This window comes from Sitodiplosis mosellana, unplaced genomic scaffold, assembly GCF_009176505.1.
Source record: "Sitodiplosis mosellana isolate CC-2019 unplaced genomic scaffold, AAFC_SMos_1.0 Smas_scaffold_1, whole genome shotgun sequence".
Classification (NCBI taxonomy): Eukaryota; Metazoa; Arthropoda; class Insecta; order Diptera; family Cecidomyiidae; genus Sitodiplosis; species Sitodiplosis mosellana.
The window spans coordinates 11039632-11067607 of NW_022595244.1; the positions used below are offsets into that span (position 1 = coordinate 11039632).

At 37.7% G+C, this 27976-nt stretch overlaps 2 protein-coding genes across 23 annotated transcripts; both read right to left on the minus strand.

Moving 5' to 3' along the window:
* Positions 1-1134, minus strand: LOC129574444 (serendipity locus protein delta-like; the record flags this gene model as incomplete). Its single annotated transcript, XM_055456499.1, is given in 1 exon segment — positions 1-1134. A coding segment is annotated over 1 exon segment (743 nt), but the record flags the coding sequence as incomplete, so codon positions are not given.
* A 1839-nt stretch (positions 1135-2973) lies between these two features.
* Positions 2974-27695, minus strand: LOC129564858 (dmX-like protein 2). 22 transcript variants are annotated; one of them, XM_055440054.1, is made up of 21 exons: positions 27609-27695; positions 25355-26088; positions 20411-20628; positions 20203-20345; positions 19885-20091; positions 18170-19791; positions 15488-18094; positions 14265-14351; positions 12937-13059; positions 10610-12854; positions 10057-10289; positions 9136-9973; positions 8809-9072; positions 8373-8747; positions 7999-8290; positions 7794-7893; positions 5590-5628; positions 4580-4849; positions 4285-4429; positions 3957-4174; positions 2974-3866 (listed from the first exon to the last, which is right to left on the minus strand). In XM_055440054.1, the coding sequence occupies exons 2-21, from the start codon at positions 25439-25441 to the stop codon at positions 3666-3668; spliced, it is 10314 nt and encodes a 3437-aa protein (XP_055296029.1). In that variant the 5' UTR covers positions 25442-26088; positions 27609-27695; the 3' UTR covers positions 2974-3665. The 22 variants fall into 22 exon arrangements, with proteins under 22 accessions (XP_055296029.1, XP_055295848.1, XP_055295585.1 ...); XM_055439873.1 differs by lacking the exon at positions 27609-27695 and adding an exon at positions 27453-27583; XM_055439610.1 differs by lacking the exons at positions 5590-5628; positions 27609-27695 and adding exons at positions 6699-6782; positions 27453-27571.
* Between the last annotated feature and the right edge of the window lie 281 nt (positions 27696-27976).

Consider the following 27976-nt stretch of genomic DNA (forward strand, 5'->3'; position numbering starts at 1 on the left):
CGATTGCATTTGTCACATTTATACTGACAGTCGCTCCAGGACATGGTTTTCATAGTTGGATTTAGTTTCTCCAGTTTTGCGACACCATCCGCACTTATCAAGCCACCTTCGAGACAATCTTCAGGTGTTAAACCAGTTAGGAATGGATCTCGTAACGATTGCCTTTTTTCGGCATCGATTTTTATCTTCTCCTTTTGTTCACTCTTATTTGAATGTGTACTTTCCGCATCGGAGAAAGTGGTTGGCGCATCAAAAACAGTATCGTCCGCATCATTATAATTGTCATCATCGTCGTCAATAACACCAGCACCGGCATCAGCATCAGCATTAACATCACTATCTTTATTGCTGTCTTTTAAAGGCAATTTCATTTCTTCCAGTACAACAACACAATTCGACATCAGCTTTGGATCCACATCATCCTCTGTTTTTACCTCGTCCTCACAGTCATCATCTTGCGCGACAAATTCAATCTCATTTGCTACTGCTACTTCTTCGGCTTCGACCGGTTCATTTGTCAGTTTCTTAAGCTGCGCTTCGGCCGCCCAAACGGATTCAGTAAACGTCCAGCACGTTTGCAATTGGTCAACGCACAAAGTGCATGCTTTCTGTGGCATCTGCGCTTCATTTTGTGACCGCTTCCACCCACAGCAAAACGCCAATTTCGTTTCCAGTTTTGTTATTTCCGTTTTTCGCTCGGTTTCTTCCATATACCTCGCACACAAACGACATAACGAAAACATTTTATTTTGAGTTACATACAATCAATTTTCTTTCTTTAGAAACACTTTAGATACCAATATTTTGTTTACATACTATTCATTGACGCTTCATATGTGATGTTTGACAGTCGAGTGACAGCTGTACTTCGTGTTGCCGCTGTTCAAATTAAAAACTTTTTGAACTGGGGATATTTCTACACAAAATTCAGTTGAGGACATTTGAAATGAAAACCATGAAATTCAGCAAAAATGAAAACAAATTTGTCAGGGAATTTAAGAAAAGCAAACGGAATTTTCTATTCGAAAGTCAAAAAATTGATGGCTCATGAATACATGTCGGGGAGAGGATGGACATATTTACCATTATAATACATAAGCCAATCATGCTGGTTCACCACCGATGTTGATCAATCAAACCGGTTGATATGGGTCATCATCAGAAATATCATTGTATCAAATTGTATCATAGAAAAGGTTTTGACCTATCTGATGATGGGAATCTTGATGAATCCAACACATTAGCCCACTCAGCAAATATTAAACAAAATGTATGAATAAAACGGTTTACCTTTAAATGGTTTTTTTAAATTATTTTATTGCATTTAAACTATTATTCAATGAATAATACGATATTTTTAAATTATTTCTTCATGTAATATATTTTATGCTATCTACAATTATAAACACGTATATGATTTCAAAATCTTGATTTGGATGATCAAAGGAATTCGGTATGTGTGTGTGTGTGTTGGGGCAAAAGATGGTTATGCATCAGTATATGTTATTGGATTTAGTTTATTTCCAAAACATTGTCTTGCTATCATTTGTGTGTACGTGATACTTATAGAGTGTTTAAGCCGTATTTGAATTCATGAACGCGTTTTGCTCGCTATATGTTTCATTCATCTCTTTCTTCCTTTTTTTTTATTGGTATATCGATTTATCGAAATAAAATTAAAAGCGACAAAAATCAACTTAATACTTTTTTTTGGTTCGGCGCATCACACTGTGCAATAGGCAAATTGAAAACTAAAAAAAATTACGACCACAGAAAAATGAAAAAAAATCAACTCTGTCCTGAAGAGGTGGTCTCCTTCTGTATGTGCGTGCACACATACATTCATTGATTATATTTATCGGTCTGCACACACATTCCGAAGGCAACGACAACAAAAAAAAGAACGATAAAAATGATTGTAATTAAATTAGAAAAGAATTATCGTGCTGATTTATTGCTAGATAAATTAATCAAAATCTTTGTATGCACAACTGATGAAACAATGCAAAACGATTAGATTTCAAAAGGCCAAATTAAACGAAAGAAAGAAGTGTGTGCTTTGTATTCTCAACTCAGCTCTTCAATTTGTAACTATATATGGGCCATATTTCGAAGCAATTTATTCATTAATAGCTATCATAAGGTCATTTTTTTATTGTTGCATTTCCCTCCCAGTTTTGTCAGCACTCAGCACTCGATTATTGTAACTTTTTGATATAATATAGTAATATGTTCTTTTATTGCAAATAATTTGAAACATTCAACGCTCTATTTTTTCACTCTTAACATCCTTCTCTCTCTCTCTCTCTCTCTCTTAAACATTAGTATTATATCCTTTTCGCTCTCTGATCCTACACTGCTCTCTGTTATTTTCTATATGTGAATAGGTTGTTTGTGTTTTTTTTTGTAGTTTATATATATAGAATTGTCTTATACATTTACATTTGATTGGTTTTTTTGTTGTAATATTTCCTTTGACAAAAGATGGCTACTATAAAATATTTAACAAACGTGCTTTGATTGACTGTGGTAACGATGCACTGCACACTTAAATTTAATGAATCAAAAACATTCCCTCCCAGTTCATCGGTGTTCGATTTGACACGCGTCGCGCTTACAATGTGATATACACCGAAAAGAAATTCCAGAAGATTTATCTCGAAGGAACGAATAGAAAATGTTGAAGAAATATTTTTTTTTGCTTTTTCAAAAGTCATTTTTTTTCTCTTAAAATTCAATTTTTTTTTCAAGTATATTTTTTTTTCTTTCACGCACTTTCTTTAATAAAAATGTCGAGAAAAAAAGTTCAGAAAGAAGAAAAAAGCCAAAAATTCTTTTGTTTGAGTTAAGATTTAGGACAGAAAAAAAAATTATTTGTCTTATGGCTAAAAATAGACTCAAGTCTGACGTATAACAATCAAAAGTCACACAAATGATTCTTTTTGTTTTGATTTCGTAACTAATACATAAGAATTGTTTTGACTCCTACTCATAAATGTTTAACTCGATATTTATTTCGTTTGGAATAAGTTACAATAAATAGATAAATTCACCGTGTTGGTTTTTCTTCTTCATTTTGTTTTAAAACATCACTAAAATTGCCATGCTTAGCGAAAATCCTATTCTTCCTATCTCTTGAACTGTTGACGAACAGCGTGGTGTTCGTTCTAACATCACATGCAGCACTCTCCATTTTTTTTGACTGCATTCCATTGATCAAAATGTTTATTTTCTTTACTCTTTCTCTTATTTTTTTTGCATCATTTGGTAGATAAATTTATGAAAACTTCCCCATGTTCTTCGAAAATTTCAATAAATAACAAATAAAAATTAATTGCATAACAAATAGAAATAAATACTCAATATAACAGCTTTTTTTCCCCATACAATGTGAAATTCCTAGGTTTTAGTTTAAAATTATAGGATATTGTTTGTTTTTCTTGTAATATTGTCGCTATGATGATAATAATTAAGTCGACTGCATTGTTTTTTTGTTTTCGTTTTTTCTTTGCAGAGTGCCTTCTCCCTTTTTATACATATCACTTGAGCTGTGTTAGTGTGTGTTTGTGGTTGTTTATGTGGTTATTCTCATTCCTTTTTCGTCGTGTTGTCTTATTTTTGGTATGTGTTTCATTATACATGTTTGTTTTATTTTAATATTCGCTTTAGTATAAAGTTTGGACGATTGACTCTCGGTCGGGTAGTTGACGCACTTTCATTGAACCATCAGCACCGCATGAAAATAGGCGTCCTTGCGCATCGACTTGGATCTGTGTCACACCTTGACCAATGTGCTTGAAGAAACTGCTCTTCGCATGTTCACCGTGGTACGTGTACAATGAGGTATGAACCGATAGACCCCATACCTGTTCAAAGAGATAGATTTGGTTTTTTTTGGTTCAAAGATTTTGTTTTTGTTGTCATTCGAAATAGTAACTTGAAAAAGAGGAACTTACTCGAATATCACCGTCGGCCGAACCAGTTACAAAGTGCTCTTCATGCGGATCGATAGCCAAGCATTTGATTGCACTTTCATGCGCTTGGAATCGATGGCGTAGTGATCGTTGCCGTACGTCGAATATGCAAACGTCACCCTTTTTACCAGCCGAAATCAACAACTGATGCTGTGGCGCATAAATCAAACTCGATGCTCCTTGTTCGTGGCATGCGAATGCTGAAAATTATTTTCGTTAAAATTTACTTAGAAATTGGAATTTTAAATTTTTAATGGATAAATTCGAATTAAGGTCAATCCAATTCTATTTTATTATGCCGGAAACTTACATGCAACCAGCGATTTCTTTTGCGGCAACAATGTGTCCCATAATCCAACGTTCTTACTTTCTGAACTGTGGCCAGCCGTGGCAACTAAACTGCACGAGCCCAAAAATACGAAATCCGAGATTCCTTTATTGTGGCATTGATAGGTCTGCAATGAATGGACATAAGAATATTGAGTATGAATATGTTTGGGACTGAGTTTTTATCCAAAAGAACTTGAAAATGATACTCAAAGTGTGATACCGAAGTTTTTCTAATGAAAAAATAAGAAAAAAAACCAATTTACGACTCAACTTACAAAGAATGATCGATTGGATTGTGATGCTAAGCTGGCCTGCCATAAGCTTAAATTGCCATCGCCATCGGCGATACCGAATTTGTTGCCATGCTGTGAGAACCGGCATCGTGTCACTTTGGCAAATGTCCCGGGTGGTCGTGGTGTGCAAACGACTTGTTGGTGTCCCCATTCCCACATCTGAACCGAACCATCTTGGCCACCAGTTAGGTACAATGGCATCAATGGGTGTGCGCACATTCGTTTTATATTGTCGACTTTGTGTTTCAATACCTTTTAAAAGGTGAAGGGAAATCAAACGAATTAGTCCATGATTTAAAAAATCTTGCACGAAAGCAAGTCATTCGATTAAAATATAACCAAAGAAGAACACCGCTACACTTGGAAATAAAATCGACAAGTAATTTTGAGAATGCATTGCTAAAAATGGGGTCAACGTTACTGAAACTATTGTATTTTAAATATGCATATCATATCAGAAAAAAAAGCTAAACAGTTCAACCAAAATTAAATTCTAAAGGAGGTGAAATAAAATAAGAATGCATTTATATTGAGAAAAAAAAAACAATAAATATTAAAAACGATCTATGAGTAAATGTCGGCAACAATCACAAAGATTCCAATCGGGTGGGATGCGATTTAGAAGCGTAACAGAGCTATTTGAACAATTCAAACAACAAAGAAAATGGACACGATGAATGGATTGGAATGAACCAAAGACATGCCTTAATTGTTATTATGCCCAAGAGTGGGATAAGTCGAATATAGTGAGATATGGCTTGAATGATATCATAAGTTTAACTTCGACGAATGGAAAAAAAGGAAAAAATGAAGAAAAATCGAACAGAAAATTCAACATAAAGCAAAATGTGATGGTCTCGTGAAAGAACATCGAGCAACTGAAAATGAAATTGAAAAAAAACATGTTTGGAAACAACAAAAAAACCAATTGACACTCTCAATAAGATTTGAAAAACAAAAGTGAAAAGAAAAAAAAACAAACGAAAAAGTACCTTTTTGGGTTCATTAACATTGAACAAATTACCAGCGTTCTACAAAAAAGAGGAAAATAAATTGAATAAAAAAATATCGGCATCATAAGAAACACGCAAAGTGAAATTGAGATGCGGTAGAGTGTGTACACAATGCAATTTACACAGAAAATCGAAACTAATTTTGAAATCTACTGATATTTATTGTGATGGAATGAATCATACATACAGCAGTGACTATTAATGCAGTTGCATTTGTTTTTTACCATCAGAAATGTCATATCACTAACTAATTGGAAATAAAAACGGCCCACAGTCGGAGTGTGACGCCAAAAAACAAATGCAACGCGATTTTCTTTCATTTTTACAATTTGTTGCATTGGTGGGGCAACGAAAGTCTAGATAAATATTCTTGCAGTGTACAAAACGAGAAATATTTGCATGTTCTAATCTACAATGTGAACAAGAATGTGTCACAAACACACACAAAAAAACGAGAGAGCAAAGTAGAAGCCTGTTAAGAATGCTATTCTACGTGTTCAAATCTTTCGACTTTGAATTAAAGACAAAAAAAATGGTGAGAAAAAGAGAACTTGATGTGCTGTACAGAATGTAAGAGGAGGAACATATAGATGACAAACATTAAAGAGAACATAAAACAAATCAAGTCGATCTAATGGATGTGTTCGAGTGTATAAAGCAGCCGAAAGAGAGAAGAGAAAAAAAACAGAACTAAATCGTTTGAAGCTCCATTCTAAGCGAACGGTATCCATGGAATGGATTTAAATGTGAACAACGAAATCTTCAAAATCTACGATAAATGTTCACCAACATTACTACGGCATTACATTAGAAAAAAATATTGCTATAACTACACTACTCTTCATTTGCACATTCCGTTACAAATTCCGTTTTCAAAAGAAAAATGTTCAACACAGAAAAGAAAAATAGTTAATGAAACACTGAGAAGTATATTATGATTGATATAAATGCCGATGAAATTAAAAAAAGTAAAGATTTCGAATTTGAACAGAAAAAGACAAAATTAAAAGAAAACAGAGACAGAAATGGAATTTGCAATAATTTGGAAACTGGATGGTTTGTAAATAATGTTTTGTTTTGTTATGTACCGGTTTGAGTAAGTGCTTAGAATATTCAATGACCAGTTTACAAAAGCGTGGATCATGACTTCCCGGAAATGTGGCTCCCTTAATCTGATTTGATATTCGTAATGCGCGCGATCGAGGATTTTTTTTTCGTTTCGAGTTGGTGATTTTTTTTTTTGATTTTGAATTATTTGTTTGTGTTTTTTGTTAACGTTTCGTTCGGTTTGGTTTGGTTTTTAGTTCAAATGCAATAAAATGAAACGACACAAAAAATGTGAATTACACACAGAGAGAAGAAAATGAGATATTTTGTTAGTTTTTTTCTTGTTGTTTTTTTAAATCGTTTGATTGGCAATGTATTGTCACCAAAAAAACCTCTCCTACAATCTATGAAATATGTTGGATGAATGTTTGTGATTGTGATGTATGCAATTGTTTGATAAATACAAATTGAGGAAAATAATGAAATGTGGAAAACGAAGAATAAAATCATAATAAATCGAAATGAAAACACAAAAAATGAAAACATACAAAGTGTTCGCTCCGACAAGGGAAATGGTTTTAAATTATTCGGTTAGAGGATCCAGATTGAAGATCAATTCAATATTGGAACTTTCGATTGTGAAATGCTTCAGATGGGATAGAAAATAAAGCGGATTGGTTTTTGTACAATTTTTCGTTGGAACATAAACTCATTTTTGAACTATTCACACAGAAATGTTTTGTTTACACATCTGAATTATAGTTTAGTCATGAATGACGATTACATAAAAGAAAACAATTAGATGTGTGTGTCTGTGCATTAGTTTTTGATGTGTTGAGAGCTAAAAATGAATTTTTTTTGAATATAAAAAGTTTTTAGCAAAAAAAAAACACACAAAAGAAAAGAAAAGTGTTTGAATAGAACAATTTCAAAAACAAAGAAGAGAAAACCCAAAATCGAAAGCCAAATAAAAAGCAGTAGAAATTTGTTAGTGTGTTATTGTGTAATGTGTGGAGTTTTAGTGAATTGTTTTTTTGATGTAAGCCAATTAGATTAGTTGCGTGTGTTGTGTATTGTAATAAAAAAAAAATGTGTTTGACTAAAATCGAGGTTGGTTCGGTGACAAAATCACTTACCACTGACGCTCCGCGGCCAGATTGTGGAGCCATCGTCGATGTTGGACTCGACGGGACGCCATAATTTGTGGCAGCATGCTGTGCTTGGTTTAGAATACTCCTGCAAAAATAAATATTCAAAAAATCGTTTTAAATCAACGATTGAGAATGAATTTTAGGGAAAAAAAATATGTGAAAAAAACGCATTCTGAAACAAAAAACTCACTTTTCGGAAGAGGCTTGAATAACGAGGAAATTGCTTGAGGGAATCAAATCGGAGTCTTTGTTCAAGTTTAAAATATCTAGTTCGCATTCGTCTTCCATCCAATTGGGTGATTCGAGCAACAACGAAATATCCATTTCCTGCACCTCTCTTGGCGTTGACAATGAAATAAGACCGGGATTTACGTTGTTCAAACAGAATGCCGATATCGATTCTTGATCTTTGTGTATGATGCGAACGGGTTCGGAGACAGGTTGACCGTTGCGATCGCGATCGCTTGTGTGTCCATCGACGCCTGCATTTTTGAATTCAAATATGATGTGTTTATGAGACAAATTCATGACATTCGAACGAAAACTATCTATGTTTTGACTTACAACTGCCCGAAGTGGCATCGTTGATGACCGATGGAGCAACGGATGCATTGTCACCAGCCGATGATGTTGTACGTTTCTTACCGAAAACGGATCGAATGAAAATGTCTTGAACGGGTTCTTGTCGCACCAGGAAATGCCACAGCCGGCGTGCTGGTGCAGAGGACGCTTGAATTGGACTGAATGGCGTATTGTGTTTTTCCAACAGAGATCGATATTTGTGAATTGCCGGCCCCTTAATATCGGACTCAATGAAGCAACCAGGAATAAAATCTATCGGTGCCGGACCGCGCATTGCCAAATCTTCTTTGAGAATTTCAATCCATGAGTTCAATCTCCGTAAAACACCATGTGTCAATGGACTAGCAACCGGTAATTCTGCAAATAAAACAGATCAGTGTAATTCATCCTTATTCAAATGTCATTCTTTGCTGTTTACCTTGCATTTCAATGCCAGCAACGGCGATAAAATCTTGCAATTGATTTTGAGCGATGCGCAGGATGGCTGTGCGCATGATCAACCATGAATATGAGTATGGATTGGAGTGTTCGGTATTTTCACGGCGATGTTTCTTCACGGCAGCTGACGCTTGACTAGCTTTCGGATCATTGTTCAATGGATCAGCGAATACATCATCATCCTCATCTTCGTCGATATCAGAGCTGATTGAATCGGCCGAATCATATTCGTCGTCGTCAATTTCTGTGGAAAAATAAACATTCGAATTATAAACAATTTTCATTGAATTAGAAGAGAAAAAAAAACCTCTTATCGACGGTTTAGCCATGAAATATGAAACCATTGACATGTCTGGTGGTACGAATTGTTCACGATAGGTTGGTTTGTCTTCTTTCATATTCGGTGATCCTTGTGAACCGCCAAAATGACCGAGCAATTTCATGTTGAGTTTCACTCGTTGTTTGGTAATCGAAGTGACTGCACCCCAAACGCCACTCTCTGCATTGGTTGCTTCGCCATTTTCGATGATTGTGTCTTGTGATGTTTGTGAAATTTCCTGAATTGTAGCGTGTGCCCTAGAACTGGCTTTTCTCAGTAGTTTTTTGACACCGCCGCCAAACAGATTGCCCCATGATAGATTTGTAAATTTCTGGCCGGCCAAGCGATACAAAATGTGACAATCGCAAGTCGACAGCCCGTAAACCAGCAACGACATGAATGTTGCCATAAATGCTTCGCAAAGTAATACGTTCAATCGTGGTGTATCTTCGTCTTTTTCACGAGCAAGCAGCGCCCTCAAATTGGTAACTCCGGGCCATTTTGATGGCAATGTGCTCACCGCGATTGGCTCATCGGAGGAATACTTTCGACGGCGACGACTACCACCAGCATTTGCCATCAAATGTGTACTTTGACAGCTGGCATTTAGACGTGCCAATGTTTCCATGCCGGGGCTATGGCAACCGTTTGTGTCAGCGCTCTGTTTCACAATAAATGTATCAGAGTCGCACAACGATTGATAAATGCAAGCGGATAAAGCAACGGCCAAATCGCGTAAAATAAATATCTCGGAAGCAGATGATTGCAGTCCAATGGGTGGAGAACGCAGACCGACCATTGTTTGAAGCATATCGTGAGTTTGAGCCTGTGGAAAAAAGGAAAATTGGCAATAGTATGCAACGGGAAATTATCTCCATGTCGAAAACTCAAATGCAGAAAGACACTCACCTCTAGATACCGTATTGGATCAGCGATAACGGTTCGATTTCCAGCAACGCATGCACTGAGTAAGGGCAAAGTGGTTGGGAATGGAAGTGGACTAAGTAGTTGCTGCTGTGTCTTTTCTTGTTGCAATTCTTGCAAAAGTAAAACCAGTTCCATTCGCACTGACGCCAATCCACCTCCGCTAGCTCCATGAAGTGAACAGTAGCTGAGGAGTGTTCGTAATAGTGTTTCATTTGCTGAAATTGTTGAAAAAAAATTCATTAGAATCAATTCTCCTTTGAATGAGCATTCTTTTCAGTTTATGATTATCATAAAGAGAGAGCCTCCGAAAATTGTTAAAATTGCTATTTTAAACGTCTCCAAAATACACTAAGGTCCTATTAATCACCATGAAACTTTGAGAATCTCATTTTTTTGCCGAACAACGGAATCACGCCAAATTTGAAGCCAATCAAATGATAGAAAAAGCTACTTCTGGCAATCACTTGACCAATTTTTGGAGGCTTTAAATGAGTTAAGTTTTGGCATTTGATTCAAAAAAAGATTTTCAATTTACCTTTCAACCATCGTTTTCTTCTTGCCGCACGCTGTACTTTCGCTTCAAAATCTTGTTTTTCGGCGATCAAAATTTCGTGCAAAGTGGGTCTATCGTTGAATGGTCTAGCGCCAGGTATTGGTGTTTCACGGTCATTTGTTTCGCCTTGATTCCCATCCTCATTCGCTACAATATCGGATTCGCTGCTGCTGTAGTTGCACAATTGCTTGAGTGCTTCCACTTCCTTCTCGAGCCACACGTACAATTGATATCTCAATTGGCCACCGTCAACTTCGAAGCCAGTTGCCAATGTTGACAGTTCTTCCATGAGAATCTTCAGGCATGCCACGAATTTCAATTGTTGCGCCATAATATCGAGCATTTCCGTACGTTCGCCATTGCTTTGCTTTGAATCCTCCTGTATTGATGGTTGTTTGCTATTTTCATTTTCTTTCGCCTTGTTCGCATCCATACTGAGGCCGATGTCATTCTCATCGGAATCGTTATCCTCTCCATCATCATCCCAGACAACTTTGAAATCGTCGTCGGCCGATTTCGCAACTGGAGCACCCCAATCCAATGCATCGGCGGAGTCCAATCCATTGCTGGTGGCTGTTGTTGTTGGTGCTCCCCAGTCAGTACTTTCGATCTTTGGTGGTGCCTTCTCGATTTTGCCTTTTTGATCCGAGAAAATGCCAGTATCAATCAATTCAGCATGCAGTTCATCGCATGGTGAATTCAATTGGCTTGGTTCATCCGGTTCGATAACCTTCGAAGGTAATTTGCTCAACACTTCAAGTGCTAGTGCCGGACAACCGGCTTTGAAATGACCATGAGCGGTTGTAAAGTATAACTGCCGTTCCAGCGGTGTGATCGAATCTTCGATTTGTATTTGACGATCGCCCCAAATTTTCGTCGGTGCCTGTGTATTTTCACCACCACTGTAGCTGAAACCAGACAACACCACTTGTGCTTTCTTCTTTTCTTGTGCCGTCGATGCAATGTACTGACGAATTAGAAGCGGATGCGTTCGCAGATAAATATAGAAGTTGAATACATTCGGATTTGTGGATTGATTTGAATCGGAACGCAAAAATGGATCATCATCCATATGGCTGGGATGATTCAAACCAACATTGTTCAACAGCAGTGTATTCAAACTGCCCGAATAGTCTTTCAGCAGCCAAAGGGCCATCGATCGCAAGAATGGATCTGGATGTGCACGGCTAATGTCTTGATTGTTTCCATCGCTGTCACAGCCTAAAACCTCCTCGTAGAGTAATTTTCTGTAGCTCGGCGGTGTGGCATCATGTTCACCTTCGTATAAACGCGTGATAACCAAAGCCAATTGCAAATCTTCCAATTTGGTTAGGCAAACTTCAATAGCATCGTTCAATGAATTGGCCAGCAAGAAGAATGCCACGGCATGCTCAAATCGCTGTTTTCCCAACAGGGCGAATGCATTTTTCAGTGCAGCCTTTCGCCAGCGATCCTCCTGGAAATTGTTCGCAAAGAACGCTGTCATCTTCTCGTCTCTTCTCGATCGATACAAACCCCAGACCAGCGATTTTTTCTTCATCGCAATGTAATACAGAGCGGCGTCCATTGGATCCTGTTTGGCTTGATAGCTCGATTTGGCCAATTTTTCGATACATCTACGCAGCAAAGAGTTGTTTCTCAACCACCAACCGACGCCAAGCTCTTTCAACGTGGCCCATCTCAACTGATCTTTTGCATACGATGGAATCAGATTGAGGATTTCTTCTTCACTTTCTGAATGGAAAGCCCACACGACATTCGATGAAACGACACCTTGTTTTTGGAATTGCGTTCGTTGTGCAAGCGGTAAGCATCGCAACAAATAGGTATAATGCTTCATTGCAAGCAAGAAGCGAAGACCACAATCATCCAGTGAATCGGTGCTAACATTTTCCGGAACACCCGTTAGGTTCTCCTTTGATATAGCCGTCTTTGCAGCATCGTTAATGAATCGTTCGGCAAAATCGGTGTTGCACGTGGCAACGGTGTCGGCTAATGCCAATAAATGCATTTGATCAAGCGATGATAGACCGGGCAAGTGAGTGTGAGTCAACAAACGTGATATGAGTTGACCTTGACGCGGTCCGAAATGCGATAAACTTTGCCGTTCACTTGGCAACGACGGTCGACGTGCGTCGAATCTTTGTTGACGATCACCATCATCCTCCAGCAAATCGTCCAGATTGTCTTCATTATCCAAGTTCGAATCAAACAAATCGTTGTAATCCTAATGAGCAAACGTTGCAATTAGACATACAATGAGACAATGTGATTTTAAAAATCGCTGTTCAAATCAAATGTATGCCTACCTTTTTCTCTCCCTCATTCTGTTTGGATTGACTTTGTTCTCGGTCAGCAGCCAAAAGTGTCCACAGTGGCAACGGAGGAATCGATGTAATTTCCGCATAATCAAGTGTTAACTCTTCAGGAAGCTATTTTTGGGTTACGAGAATTTAGATGAGAAATTGAAAATGATATTTAAGTTTTGCGATTCGTAAATTTTGTTTGTTAAATGCTCGAAAATGATTTTGAAAAATTATCAATCAATATTATTTTTCTGATCCCATTGTTATTTTAATCTAAGTTTTTTTTTTCTACTTCCGAAAATGCCAATTTTGAAATATTTGTTTTTAAATTGTTTGAAACGGTTTTTTTTTTGTATTGAAAGTTATTATTCCGAAGAGAACAGCACATTTTCGATATGTTTTGGCTGCGAGTGATTTCATTTTTGTATGAAAAATGATTGACTGTTTGATAATTATTATTGATTGATTTGATTAAACAAGAGATTATACTCTACTCTACTCTATTCTAGTATATACAATTCATGCTCCACTTGGTTTAAAATCTAGATTGTTTAACGATAAAATTGGATATTTGTGTGCGGTTTGGCAAATTTGGTTTCGCACACTTACACACACACAATTACTGTATGTTTGGGATTCTGTTTAACCATTTTGTATTAAACTACCGTTGTAAAGGAAACAAATTAGATCAATGTTATTCATTATTGGGTTTTGTTTACAGTAAAATAAAATGGGGAATTCTACGGCATGCTTCAAACATTCTACTCAATCCATGTTGGTTGGTTGGTTGGTTTAGAAAAAATGTAGAGAAGCGATTAAAATTAAATGTTAAATTTAACGTTCAGAATAATTGGTTTTTGAATGTACATACGGAAATTGTCTATCTCGCGACCAAACAGATAAATAAAAAAAAACATTTGAAAGAAATTGAACGAGTCGTTGAGAGAGGAAATCAAGATGTTTAACTGAATCAACATCGACCTCGCAGGCACGAAATCATAATGAAGCGCTAGTTCCATAAAAGGCATTAACGAAAGAATATATAAAAATGTATGAAAATAATTGACCGAAGAAAATGTCAAACTGTTGACTTATTCAATCAAATCCACACTTTCACAACAATTCGAATCGCTTGACATTTTCATCGAGCATCTATTTCACCGCACGAATTACACATGACAGTAACAAGAAGGAAGAAGAGTTCATTCATATATATATTTTAAAGACAAAATGCAACGGAAATTAAATATAAAAATAAAAAGAGAGTGAAAAAAAAACAATAAAAAAAGAGAAAAAAAACTAAAATAAAAACAAAATAATCATGTTCACACCTGTGTTGTAGATCCTCTTTGTTCTAAAGGACTTGCGGTGCCAGCAACGTAACTCACAGACAATGTGCGAGATCTCGACCAACCTCGCTGCAAATCAAATCAATCCATTCAAAATATTGCTAAATTTGGTGTGTTCTTTCAGTCAATTTACAGAAGAAAAACAAATAATAATTCGTGTCTTTTTCTCGTTTTTTCTTCTTCTTCTTCATTTTCGTAATTTTGTGAATAGAACAAATGCACACAAAATGCTCATCATAATATTCAACTAACAATCAGCTATATTTTCGTTTGTTTGCTATTTATATCGTCATGCCACACGAAATTATTCGAAATAAAATATTTAAAACATTTTAAATGCACTCGCTTTTCTGTATTGTGTGCATCGTTTGACACTAACATCTAGCATTCATTCAAAACGTAAAATGAACCTTCTTCGTTTAGCAATATTTTAAACAAAATTAATTTTTCGAATCATCTCGATGGGAAAAAAAATAAAAATTAAGAGAATTTTGTACCGAATTTGTTTTTTGTGTGTTATATGGCTATATAGAAATTATTTTTTCGCCAAAAAAATAGAAGAAAATGAATTAAGCTATACAAATGAGAATGTGGAACGCACTGAATATACGGGTCAGAGTATACATTAAGTGTTGATGTGGTGGTGGTGGTGGTGTTGTTCTTTTTTTTAATGGAAAAATTGTCAGATAGATATATAGATAACAGATAGAGGAGAGATATAGAGATAGAGTATAGCGTAGGAGAAGGAGGCGATTCAGTATGATTTTCAGTGTTAGCACATACTAAAAAAAGGGAAGGTAAAGTTAACACAGAGTATTGTTGTTTTAGCAATAACGCGAATTAGAGAGATTAGATCACCAGAAATAGCGATAATTTATTTTGCAACAAAATTAACGCAACGTTAGAATAAAATAAAATTTTTATTTAGATTGTGTTGTGGTGATGGAGGAATGAGATAAACCGATTATTTACTGTTTATGATTTTCAAGTCATTTGTCATTTTCTGTTTGATAAAAACATTTATAACAACATGATAACGGCTTTGTGATATTCGTTTTCGTCTGATTTTTTCAACTAGAATTCAGTATGAAATATTGTATTTCGATGAGAAATGGCATGAGTTTTGGTATTCTGTTATCGAAGAAACGATTAAGAAACGATTTGTGTTGCGTTACCCTTTGTCATTTAATAGGCGAAAAAAATACCTGATGATTGATATTTTCTTCATCTCCACTGGTGTTTCCGTTCGAGCGATTAATGTAGGTTCCGCTGATGCATCGAACCAAATGCGCTAAAATCGCTTTGACCCATCGGATTTTACCGCAATTGAGCAGTTCCATCAGCTGTTTCGGATGATACTGTGGCAGAACGGGGCATGCAATTCGTGATGCTTCAAACAGACCAAAATCGGGCATGTAATCATGAATGCGTCCTTGATCGAGGTTATTCAATTGATTGGTACTGGTGGCTGGGCCCAATTTGCGTTTCTTATCATTCGACAGTATTGGCAAAGTCATCGAACCAACGGCTCGATTCAAATGTGTAATTGATGCAGCAGACGCCATACGTCGCTGTGTATTCTCATTGGCCATCGTTCGTAGATCTTCATCGCGTAAATTTCTTGTGTCTTGAATATCTTCCATATCGATGTTGTTTGCATTTTTGTGCGCTTTCCATTGTGAATAGACGTGCATTTCCGAATCCATACCGACCACAAGAATTCCGTCTCGTACCCATGACAATTGCATCGGTAACGGTGGCAAACCGTCGGCCGTGTGCAATTCAATCTGACGCAATTTCATCCAACGGATTTCATCATTAAAATGGGGCTGTGCCAATGAGCTGGCTTTTCGCAACAGTGGCCGATTTGATGATTGTGATTCTTTCATTGCTTTAATATTTGCTTGTGCTAAATCACTAGACACTGATGTGTACAATAGAATTTTACTACCCACAGCTACAGTCAATATATGCGCTCCATCTTCCTTGGACACCCAATCCAATTGCACCAAATGCTTTTGTGTCAACGGGCATGTATTGCCATTTTCGATGATACTTCGTCGCAACGATTGCAACGTACTGAAACTTGGAACGGCCAACAGTGTGCTCGGTTTTGGTAAACCGTCCGGTGTAACCTCACCGTTTCGTGGTGATCGTGATTCATCATGTGTCAAATTCTGAATAACTTGTGTTAACTTTTGCTTCTTCTGCAGCATGCTTCGGTCATGCAAATAGCTCAAATCCAAATGTGGATCGAGGTTGATGCGCGGCAAATGAACATTCTTCAAATGGATTGTATCTTCAAGGATCCACTCACTGCCACCGGTACTTTCACACTCATAAATTCCTACGCACAAATTAACATATCGCGAATCTGGATCACCTTTGTGTGGACGCGTAAATGATTTTCCATACTTGTAAGCGCACGCAATTCGTCCCGAATATGCGGCACTTATGTGCAACGGTTGTCCCGGCACTTCAATTGTCGATTCACGATCACGGCTCAACATATCCCATTCACACCATTCGTATTTGCAATTGTCACGCGTTGCAAATGCGTTCGCATCGTCGGCGTCGCCATTTTTAACGATTTTACAACGCCAAAAACGTGATGTTGAATCTGAACAAGCCGTCACAATGATATACGGCGCAAAGCAAGCTGGATAAATTGACGATGAACTTAAATGGCCGGCAGCCGGTGATGCATGAACCACATCAACTCCTTCGGGCAATGGTAACTCTTGTGTGCATACTTTTGTCGTTTTAATACTAACATGCGGAGCTTCAGCGGCATTGAACACTTTTCCTTCGTTATTTAAATTATAACCGGCAAGTGATTGTCGACGTCCAGTCGGATCGGGTTCGTCTAAATCTTGAACCAAATTCCCATCAGGTACATACATTGTGCTTTCAGTTAAATCATTCGTTTCGGGTTGCGATGCAATCACAATGCGCCACATATGAATGGTGCTTCCGTTCGTTGTACGTTCGATTAAAACAATGTAAAATGGTTCCTCAAATACTGCATTCTGTTGTAGATCGACTATTGCGCTCATTTGATTTTCCATGAGGCCCAAATCGAAGTTTTCGGCCACCGGAATGGTTCGGACCTCGTTTCGTTCGCCAGTTATGAGCTGCTCTTGGAAAACGTGTAGGAATTGTGTGTTTTGCCAATCGTGCGTTGCATCATCAATGCCATCCAGTTGGATTATGCAGCCGGGACGAGCTGTTGATTGTTGCGAAACGATTTTAATTTTCGTATGCCATGGCTGTTGTGGAGCAGCATTATCGGATGAACCTTCTGACGACAATGATACCATGGAATCCATCATGCGAGTCTTTCGCTCACTGCTCGATACCTCTGCCAAGAGAGTGCGAGCATCGATAACGGCCTGATAGACGCGTAAGCATTCACCATCACTGGCAACGAAGCAAGCTGATGGTGAATTACTCAAACTGCCCAGAGTTGTGCTCGGCAATAGGGTTGGAATCCAAGCGACATTACTGAATGCAGATATTTCCAATGAATTGATTCGTGCCAGTTCTTCAACGCCTCCGGACTGTGCAAGTGGTCCAACGGAATCGACACGCCACAAAATCAACTCGGAACAAAAACCAGTTGGTACACAAACGTCTTTTCCTTTATTTGGTGTGAACAGATTCGGGCTGTAAGGGGCATTCGAATCGGGTGGCGTATCTGGAATGTTGTGATGAGATGTGGTTAACAGCAACGGCAACACTGGATGACAAGTGATGTCGTTGACACGGAAACGATGACCTGATGCACGTGACACGTGACCTATACTCAGAACCTGAAGAAGAAATGAAAAAAAAACATCACATGTTAATTGAAACCGACAACAATTGAATGCTTTACACGAACAAACCTGAGTGAATTTCGATTTATCGGCGAAGGTGAGTTGCCATAAGTTCAACGTTCCGTTCGCATGTTTGGTTACCATTGATATGGTTGGCGACGGTGGAGCTGTTAATATATCCGGTGGTTGTTCCTCTTCTGATCCATCGCCGGCAGCGTTTTGATTTGCATTGACTGTTTTCGTAACACTTTTTCTGCCTTCCTCTTGTTGTGCTTGCTCCTCTGATTCTTCTTGCACGCTGGGCAACGGTGTCGTTGGATCGCCGGGATTTTCCATATTCGCTGCCGCTTGACTAACTACTGAACTAGGTACACCTTTCACCATTTCACGAAAATGTAATAAATGACCGCCGGTATTGTAGAGGTTAACCGAAGTTGACATTGACATTGCATCTCCTAGCGGAAAACCGGATGGTATTCGTGTTGAAAATGAAATTTGCGCTTGTCTAAACGATCCGGGATGGTATTCGTCGAGCCATTCAACGACCCAAATCAAGTAGCTTCCATCGATTGGATGGATTGAAAACAATAAATCCGGACTGTGATGCCAATCGCGAAGAAGACATTCGATTTTCATATCCAGTGAATCGGTGACAGGAACATTAGCTGCACCACCATGATCTGTAGCCAATGAATTTAACGATGTCGTATTCGATAACGAATGATGACTGTGAAGACCAGCTTGTGATGCTCCGCCCGATTTAACCGAATGACCCAGATGATCGTCGCTGTTACTTTCATCGTGCGAAAATGATTTCTGACTTTTACCAAAACGTCTTTTTGGCTCTTCAGCCGATAGTTGGTTTTGTGACGGATGTGGTTGCTGTTGATGTGGTTCACTCTGTTCGTGCCCATCATGACCATCGGAATTGTGTTCACTGGTGCCACTCGATATATTATTCATTTGCTCTTTTTCGATGACTTTTCGCGTGAGCTCCTGTAGTATGGATTCGGCTTGCATAGTGAAATGCATCTCTTTGTTGTTGAGCCAGTGTAAAATGAAATTCGGTTGATTCGATGGATCGTTCGATTGCATCGACGGGACTAGAGGTATGTCGGTTTCAGCGTTGATCGAAGCGGCCAAATGGAAATGCAAACCGGGCGTGACTCCAGTGCCATGGTAACCATACGAATGAAAATCATGTACACTGTACGTTGATGGTAACGATGGAATTGGCGATTGGCCAAAATTGCCATTTGCAAGTGTTGAACCATACACAGAACCCACCGTTTGACCAATATGATGGGTATTGCCATTGTGGTGTTTTGCATGGCGTCGAATGTGGAAACACGTCTTCATGTGTTTGAGACGTTGCATAAATCGATGTTTATGTCGATGTGTTCGGAATTTGGGGTTTTGTGTTGCCAACGGATCGAATTGATTCATATTCACTAGGCCATCGTCGGGCAAAACGGTTTCAATCCAAATACGGCATATGTTATCTAAACACGATGTGACGAGCATATTCGATACGGAACCTTTTGGCATGTATTTACTGGTCTTTCGCCACGACAAATGGGTAACAGCCCGTGGATGCGCTATGTAAACAAACCCATAGTTTAACTCAACTTGACCGTTCGATGCCATCGAACCAAAGTGCGCTTGATCCATACTTTTGTTCGGGAAGAGCACTGAAACCAGGAGTAAAACAATCATTAATCAATTTGTAATTTTTTTCTGTCCGAATTTGACGAAAATTCACTCTTGTTCTTTATTCAACTCACCATTTTTGTTTTCATACCAAATCTTTACCAAACGATCACTTTTACCGGACGTTGCGAACAGTGTGCCATCCGGACTAAATGACATATGATGTACCGGCGTTGCCGTATGACATTTCCATACGCATTCCCATTCTGGTTCCTCTTCATTGTTTGGTGTTTTTGGATCACCACGATCACTGCCGCCACCCCCTATTTCAAATGTGACAGCTAAAATCGAATTCGGAAACAGTTTTGTGTGTGTGTGAGTATCATTCGTGCTCATTAGTGCTGCGCCACAGATTTTGCAATTTAACATCTAGTTTTTATTGTTTAACTTACTTGCCGGGTCCTCTTCTTTGTTTGTGATTCGTTCGTGCCACATTTGAATGGTGACACCACCAGTCAACAGTCTGGTACCTTCGAGGTTCCATGACAGTGAACTGATGTGTGAATCGGCTTGGAGTGAACCAGTTTGGACCCATCTGAAAGAAATAATCATTTGAGAATTTGAGACACATTCAGTTTTGGGCAAAGAAAATGGTTTTACCGATATTCCAGTCCATGTGCCGGACCGCTTTGGCTATGAATCAATGGTGTTGGCTCGAAAATGCACACTTTGTTCTCATAGGCGGCCGCAATTTTTCCCGTATCGGTGCTGCAGTCTAGCGCTGATATTCGAATGTAATTGTGAGTTGCGCCCGGGATGATTTGAACACGTTCGAATGTACTCGCCAAAATTACAATGTTGCAGCCGGCTGCATATGCCTGAAAATAAATTCAAAACCAAACGGATCATAGTTTAGTTTCCCCGTGATATTTATAGTTTATTTGAAGGAATAACACCAACATTTCAATGAAATTTGCAACAACAGAAAGATCGATAAATAATCCGAAATTAATAAGTCTGTATCGAAGCCAAATTCCAATTGAAATGTAAATTTAAAGCGGCAATGTAAACAGTGTTTGGTATAAATATGTTCTGTTCAGCAGTTTATTTTCCATTTGCAGATGATTAAACTTTAAACTGTTGACATTCAACATTTCGCTCGCTCTCTCCATCTCTTTCTCACCCTCGCTTCATCGCATATCATCAGATGCAGTCTATTCAAATGTAAATATCATTGTGTGATGATGGCATTCTCGTCACTTTGCTTGGCGACAAAGCACGAAAAAATATGGTTAATTTCATGCCATATTCAATATTTAATAAGGAAGCATGTGACCTATTGTATGGGTTCGTGCTGGTATTTGTCGATGTCTCGTGATCGTCGTCGGCACTCTCCCTGCCCGATGAATTAGCATATATGAAATTTGCCAAATTGAAACGTTGATTGTTAAATGTCTTATTAGAGTTATTGCCAGTGTTAGCACAGCATACGGCGTGTGAAACGCCTACGAATCGCATCGCATCGCACATTATTCACGATCGAATTGTTTACATAGTTTTGCAAGAGAGAGAGAGAGAGAGAGAGAGAGAGAGAGAGAGAGAGAGAGAGAGAATAAAAGCAGTGAATCTGCTACGAGCACACTACATGAAGTACATAAAAATGAAACGCCACGTTTTTTTTGTGCTTCGCTCATGGCATTACACTAACGAATATGGCAAAACTAATGAACAAACTGCGGCAATAAATATTGCAAACGGAATGCGAGTCTCCACACTGAACAAAAAAAATCAGAGCAAATCAGTTCTATCTGGTTTGCTTGTGTGTGTGTGTGTGTGTGTGTGTGTGCGTACCAATCGAATGAATTTGTGAAAGTTTTTTTTATTAAGCAACAAAAGCAGTAAAGAAGAAGAAGAAAAAAAACCAAACCCTGCACACCAGCGAGTTTAAAGCGCATAGAGTTGAAAAATTCTGTTACTAATACTGAAACGATTTGAAGCGTAGCGATTCGGTAAGAACCGAAACCAATTACAGAATCCAATTAGAACTTTTAATTTAGTGGCTAAGCATACTTAACATGTTTATCGATTGAGTGACGGCTTTAAATCAAATTTGCGGTAATCGTTGTCACACAGCACAATCGAATTGTACGAGGTCAAACTTTACTGCAGCTCGCCGAACACAGAATTTTATGTACTTTTTGTTTGGCTATTTTCGAAGCATAACGAATGTGCATTTTTTTCGACATATGTTTGTCCTTTTCTTTGTTTTATTCGTTTTGGCACAAAATAAAATGCCAAAAACGAGTCAGCTGATCATGCAGTTAGCGTGCTGAATGGAGAATGCCATCATTCGGAACCATTACGTTCCATATATGATCGAACATAAACATTTAAACGAAGAAGAGTGTGAAGCAGAGCGAGCGAAAAATTTGTCCAAAATTGTGTTTTGAGCACGTCAAATACATAAGCAGTGCCAGTACACAATATTGATTAATCAATGTCCCATTACACGAGGCGTTGAGACGACCGTATTGAAAACAAAAACATGAGCTCGCATTAAAAGTCAATAAAATTCAATAAAAGTAATGGATCAATATAAGAATGGCTGACCAATGGGCATTGCAAACAATCAACAATTGAGCGCACACACACACACTCTCTCTCTCTCTCTCTCTCCAAAATGAAACGCGAAGAGTAGATTTTTTTGTTGTGCTTTTTCAATATCCCGTTTTGTTTCCATTCGTTTTTGGCCATCAATAATAATAAATGTCAATCAAATATAGTGCGATATAATTTTTTTGTGCCAGTCTTCTTCGTTTTTTTCCCCATCTATTATTCTCTTGGTTTGCAAAAAATTGCCACGCTTAGCGAATTCGTCTGACATTCAATGAAACCTCTGGGCTATCGATACATTCGTATATTAGTCACCTACTTCAACAATTGGTTACGGGAATTTTTCTGTTGAACATTTCGTCGTTTGTATTTATATTTTGTCATCGATGTAAACTGTTAATCGTTTCAGTGAGCTTTAAAACGCTGTGTGTTTCTTGTTTTGTCGTTCTTGTTTCGTTTTGAACGCAATGGCATTTATCATTGTTTGTATATGATAGCAGGGCATGTGATATTGGATATGTTATTAGTTGCCTATTCGTTAGATTGAACTAGCCTGATCTGTGTGTGTGTGTGTGAGTCAGTGCCATACTCGAATCATTGTTGATCCGAATTGTATGGGACGACACTGCTGCTATTGTTTTCTTTCGTATGTCTCTGTCACTCTCATCCTTGTTCTCTCTCTCTCGTTGCGTTGCACAGTTTCAATTTGAAATTCAACGGGCATATGAATGTGCGCATTGTCGTCGTCGTCGTTGTCGTCGTTCAAGTGATAAACAATATGCAATTCACTTGGAATGAGAGTGCTCACGCGCACGCTCGCGACCGTGCACTGGAAATGCGCTATTTACACAAAACGAGACGATAAATTGACGGCGACATAACATTCGATGTGATATTTTATTTGTTTTTGATTATAAAGATACCCATTTGCATCACAAAATGAGCTTGTCAAATTGTGTGATTTTGCATTGTACAGTCGTAAAAACGACGTATTTCTACCCTCTTTCTCTCTGTCTCTCAATCATTTCCAATGTCTTGCACGCTCTTCTTTTCGCTGTGTATCGCAAAATTCGCATTTCGAACAGCAATGGAAGCTGGTATTATTATGCTGGTATTAATTAAATTGATTGTGTTTTGCCATTTTTGATGTAATGCCATTTATTGCGTCGATCAAGTGTGCACATATTGAGCCTCTATGTGTATTTGATCAAAATTCAAGTCTCTGCTCTCGACACGCGCGCGAAAACTAATATACGGTCGGTATAGTCAGTTGAACTAGAAATTATTTAATTTTTCAATGCTACGCATTTCTTCTATACACAATTATCTTTTTGGTCTAAAGTCAGTTGAGACAACAAGTGTGATTCGTACGATTTGTGTCGAATCATGACGATTTCTTGAGGTATTTGTTTTTTTTCCTCTTCTTCTTCATTCAAAGTAAAACCCCATTCGAAATACTCTTTCGCTCATTTGTTGTCATGTTTTTCTTTTCTTTCGTCTACGTGTCTCAATATAAATTGATAATGTGATCGTAAAACGCCTATTGCAGAGAGATAACAAATCAAATTATCTTTGTGGTTGATATGTCATCTCAAGAATAAAAAACAGAGCACCTCATTTTTATGAGACAATCAAGTGATTAATCCATACTATGTGCAAAAATTCAATAATCAGTCGTGAATAGAAATAGAACAAAAATGTTAATTGACTTTTTGAAATGAAGGGTTTATCCTCTGTTGCTATATTGCAAAAAGAAGAAAAACACACACCTGCTTTTTCGCTTTTGCTGTACATTTGCGTGCAGCTCAGATACCCAAGCAAATGTGATAGAAAAACCCAGTTTTTTTTTAACGAAATTCATACTGTCAGCATTACAGCTGAACTACAATTTTATCTAAGCCCGACACGATCGAAGCCAAAATGACCGAGAGACAACTATAAAATTCAATGGAGAAAGAGAAAAAAAGCACACAGTACATAGCTCGCAAATTAAGTGAAAAAAATTTAGCTAGAAACAAATTGTTTTGGGATCGTTTATAGCAGTCAGTCACATTGATCCTATTCAAATTTACGCAAACACGAGCCACCGCTGTGAAGCTGAGCACACGTTCAAATTCAAATTCAACAGCAAAAAAAAAACACATTTACTATAGACCGTATGTACATTGTACAATGTGATATATAGTACAACTGTATATCAGTCAGTCATTGGTGAAGATAGCGCGCGCGGTGTAGCAGTGGAGTGTGAGATATGTCAGAGCCGTTTTCATTGCGTTTACGGTTGTGTTTGTAGCCCCCCATGTATATAAATAATATTTTCAATGACATATCGCTTATTGCTCTCTGTCCATTGCTCGTTGATTATACATATCGGCACTATATCTCGCTATGCATACATAAACGTAGTCTATATATCACACACCAATGTCCAATGGATTCGCGTACAAATTAGCTTCAGCAGCAAAGCCACAACGAGAACGCGAACACGAAAATGCCACAGAGCGGGTGAGAGAAGCAGCAACAGCAGCAGCAACAATAACAAAAAAGCGCTATCCACTCTGTGTGTCAGTTAAATTAAATTGAACCAATTATTATTGTCTCTAGATCGTTTCTATTTATATAATGTCATACAGAAAAAAAAAAAAAACAATTTCATGTAGATCATAATTTTTGAGCGTGTGTTGAGAGCATTTCATTGTATAAATTGTTGCAAAAGATCGAAACGAATCGAGGAAAACTGCGAACGAAGAACGAAACGCTATGGTGATATAGAATAAAATGAAGCAAACAAAACAAACGAAGACAAAAAAAGAAATAACAGAACATGAAGAGACACTGGGCAACGGATGTGTATATCTAATTTGAAAACGCATCCAATCAAAACTGTGTGATGAGCGTTAATGAAAAACTTCTTGCCATTTGAAAAAGGTCATCGAAAAAAAAAACAAAAAAAAAAACAGAGAATATTCTATGTAGATAGTATGTACTCACTGTAAAATTGATTCCCTCAACCGAACCAATTGCAAAGCATTTGTCGCCCACATTGCAAGCGCCGCTCAATATTTGATGGCAATCCATTGTGTGCGAGGTGCTGTCGCTTAGTATGTCCCGACGTGCGCGTATTCAAATTGAATTATTTTCTATTTGCTTTTTGATGTTGACTTTTCTACGGCTGATTCTGTTTTTTTCTCTCGCTCTCTTCTTTTTTTGGGCAAAATCCTCACTTTTTGCACATTGACGCACATACAACATATACGAGCACACTTGTCCTTGTTCAAATACACGGTACTATCGTATATAGAATGGCAGCAGCGTCGTTGTCGTCGTCGTCGACGTTCTTGCTTGATGATTTCGTCTATTTTTTTTTTTTTTTTCAGAACTGAGATAATTACTTCTTCTTCTTTTTCTTTTTCTATGTATTTTTTTTCTTCTTTCAATTTCTGTTGTTGCTTTCACTTGATATACGAAAATCGCGCACAAACATATGATTTTCGTGTTTAATTAAATTTTTTCTAACTTTTGTGTCGCTTTCGCTTTTTGATGTTCAACGATGTTCTGGGTGTTGAGTCCCGTTTCGATTCATCGTTTCTTTTATTTTTATTTTCCTAGGTAAAATTTGCTGTTGCTGTTGTTTGGTTAATACTATTGTATATATACACTAAACACATCCATCTCCTCGTTTTCACATTCCATTTTGTTTCGGTGCTAATGTTAATCTAACGATGCTAGAGAAAGAAAAATAAAACATACAATTTAATTGGATTACACACAGCACTTAGTCTGCCATATTTTTCCACAGTTTTCCGTCGACCCGCACGGTTTATCGTCGTTCATCATAATAAATTGGTCGGTTTTTGTGTATTGCATACGAACGGGCAAAAAAACATAATAATAATCTACAAAAACATTTTCCATAATTTTCGTCGAACATTTCATCACATTCAATCACTTTCTTTCATATTTTTTCGAAAATTCAGATTTGAATTTTACATGCATACACTCATTCACACATACGCGCGCACAATAAACACACAAAAAGGACACGGGAAAATATTCCAATTGATTTTGGTCGATTCATTTAGGACAAAGCATGAAATGAAGAGAAAAAATATTTTTTTCTTTCTTTTTTTCTACTTTACACTCAATCAACGATGAAAAAAGTCAATTCGTTCACTTTAGCACGAGTTCCCATTTCGTTAATAATTACGAATGGTGAACAAATTGATATTAAAACACGGAAAAATATGTTCGAAGCGAAATTTTTGTTGCGTTCATATTGAACAGCTAGCACTTTTTCTTCTAACAAACGTCAATTTTCCTTGCGTATGCAGACATTTTCTTATCGATAGTGAAAAGATTGAGATTTTTTCGTCGAATGCGTACTAGATGGCACTTGACTATCGATGTGGTTGTGCAACTGTGTGTGTATATGTGTGCTTGCGTGTGTGTGTGTATTCGTGTGTGCAAACACAATTGTATCGACGAGTTTCACTATAGACGTATAACACATATGTGTCACAATGACAGGCGCACCACTGTATTGGTGATGACGACAATAACAACAACAATAATACGAATTGATGAAGAAAAAAAAAAATATGAAAGGCTCTCTACACAATTTTTTTTATCACACACAAAATATATGAACAAAAACATTAAGTCGACATTTAATAAAACAATGTATCACTTCATTGGAATGCACAACTTGATCTGGTTGTATTGATAAAATTTGTGCGCATTTTTCTTAATTAAACTCAATAAATTCTGTGTTGGAATATTCCGACCGATTCCAGTTCACATGATTGTTGCTCAGGCAATACAAACAGTAATCCATTTCGCATGATATTTGACTCTGAATTTCTCGGCACGAAATAAAATCTATACACATCACTCTCAGAGCGCAACAAAAAAAAAAATAGCAACAAAGGTGAATGCTATAAAAATGATTTACACTTGTTAAAAATCGACCGAGATCGAGAGAAACCACTACGCAACGACACAAAATAAAACAGCAAATGAGAGAAAAAAAAACAACAGCAGAAAAGAGGCGATATTATTTGAAAGAAGAAAAAAAAGGTGTAATACACACGAATGTTATTGTAAGTCACGAGTGCAGTCTCTGTGTTACTCGACTCGAACGTTTCGATCAATGGGAAAAGTCATGAAGAGTATATGGAGCTGGAGTGGTGTTTGATTCAGTGAACCAAATACTCAGCCACTACACTGTATCGTAATGTGTACGTACACACGTTCAATCGTTTTCCAACAGTAGCAGCCGAAGCAGCAGCACCGATGGCACACTTATAGATTCAACGCCGTGCGCAACAAACCTGTCATTGTGTGAGTCAATGCGCAGCATGAACACCGTCATTCTCTATTAACGAGGGGCGATTCATTGTTGTTGCACAGCATTTGTTTTTTTAGCAACATTTGCAACGATGACGACGACGACAATGACTTTGTCGTGATATGGGTGAGTGTATGTGTGATGGTGTTTGATGATGCATAGGTATGTGTATCTGTTTTGAATGAACTCGCTAATGTCAACGTCAAATTCAACTGATTCGCTTTATCAAATCATCTGTTGGGTTTGATACATCGAAACGCCGCCAG

What these genes read in the sequence shown, in the direction of transcription:
- LOC129564858 (XM_055439419.1), bottom strand. Translation starts at nt 25,441, where the DNA reads ATGGATTGCCATCAAATATTGAGCGGCGCTTGCAATGTGGGCGACAAA. An exon ending in AGAATGAGGGAGAGAAAAAG is followed by an intron (nt 12,855 to 12,936) that starts GTAGGCATACAT and finishes TTTGCTCATTAG; the next exon opens with GATTACAACGATTTGTTTGA. An exon ending in CGGCCGACGGTGATATTCGA is followed by an intron (nt 3,867 to 3,956) that starts GTAAGTTCCTCT and finishes CTCTTTGAACAG; the next exon opens with GTATGGGGTCTATCGGTTCA.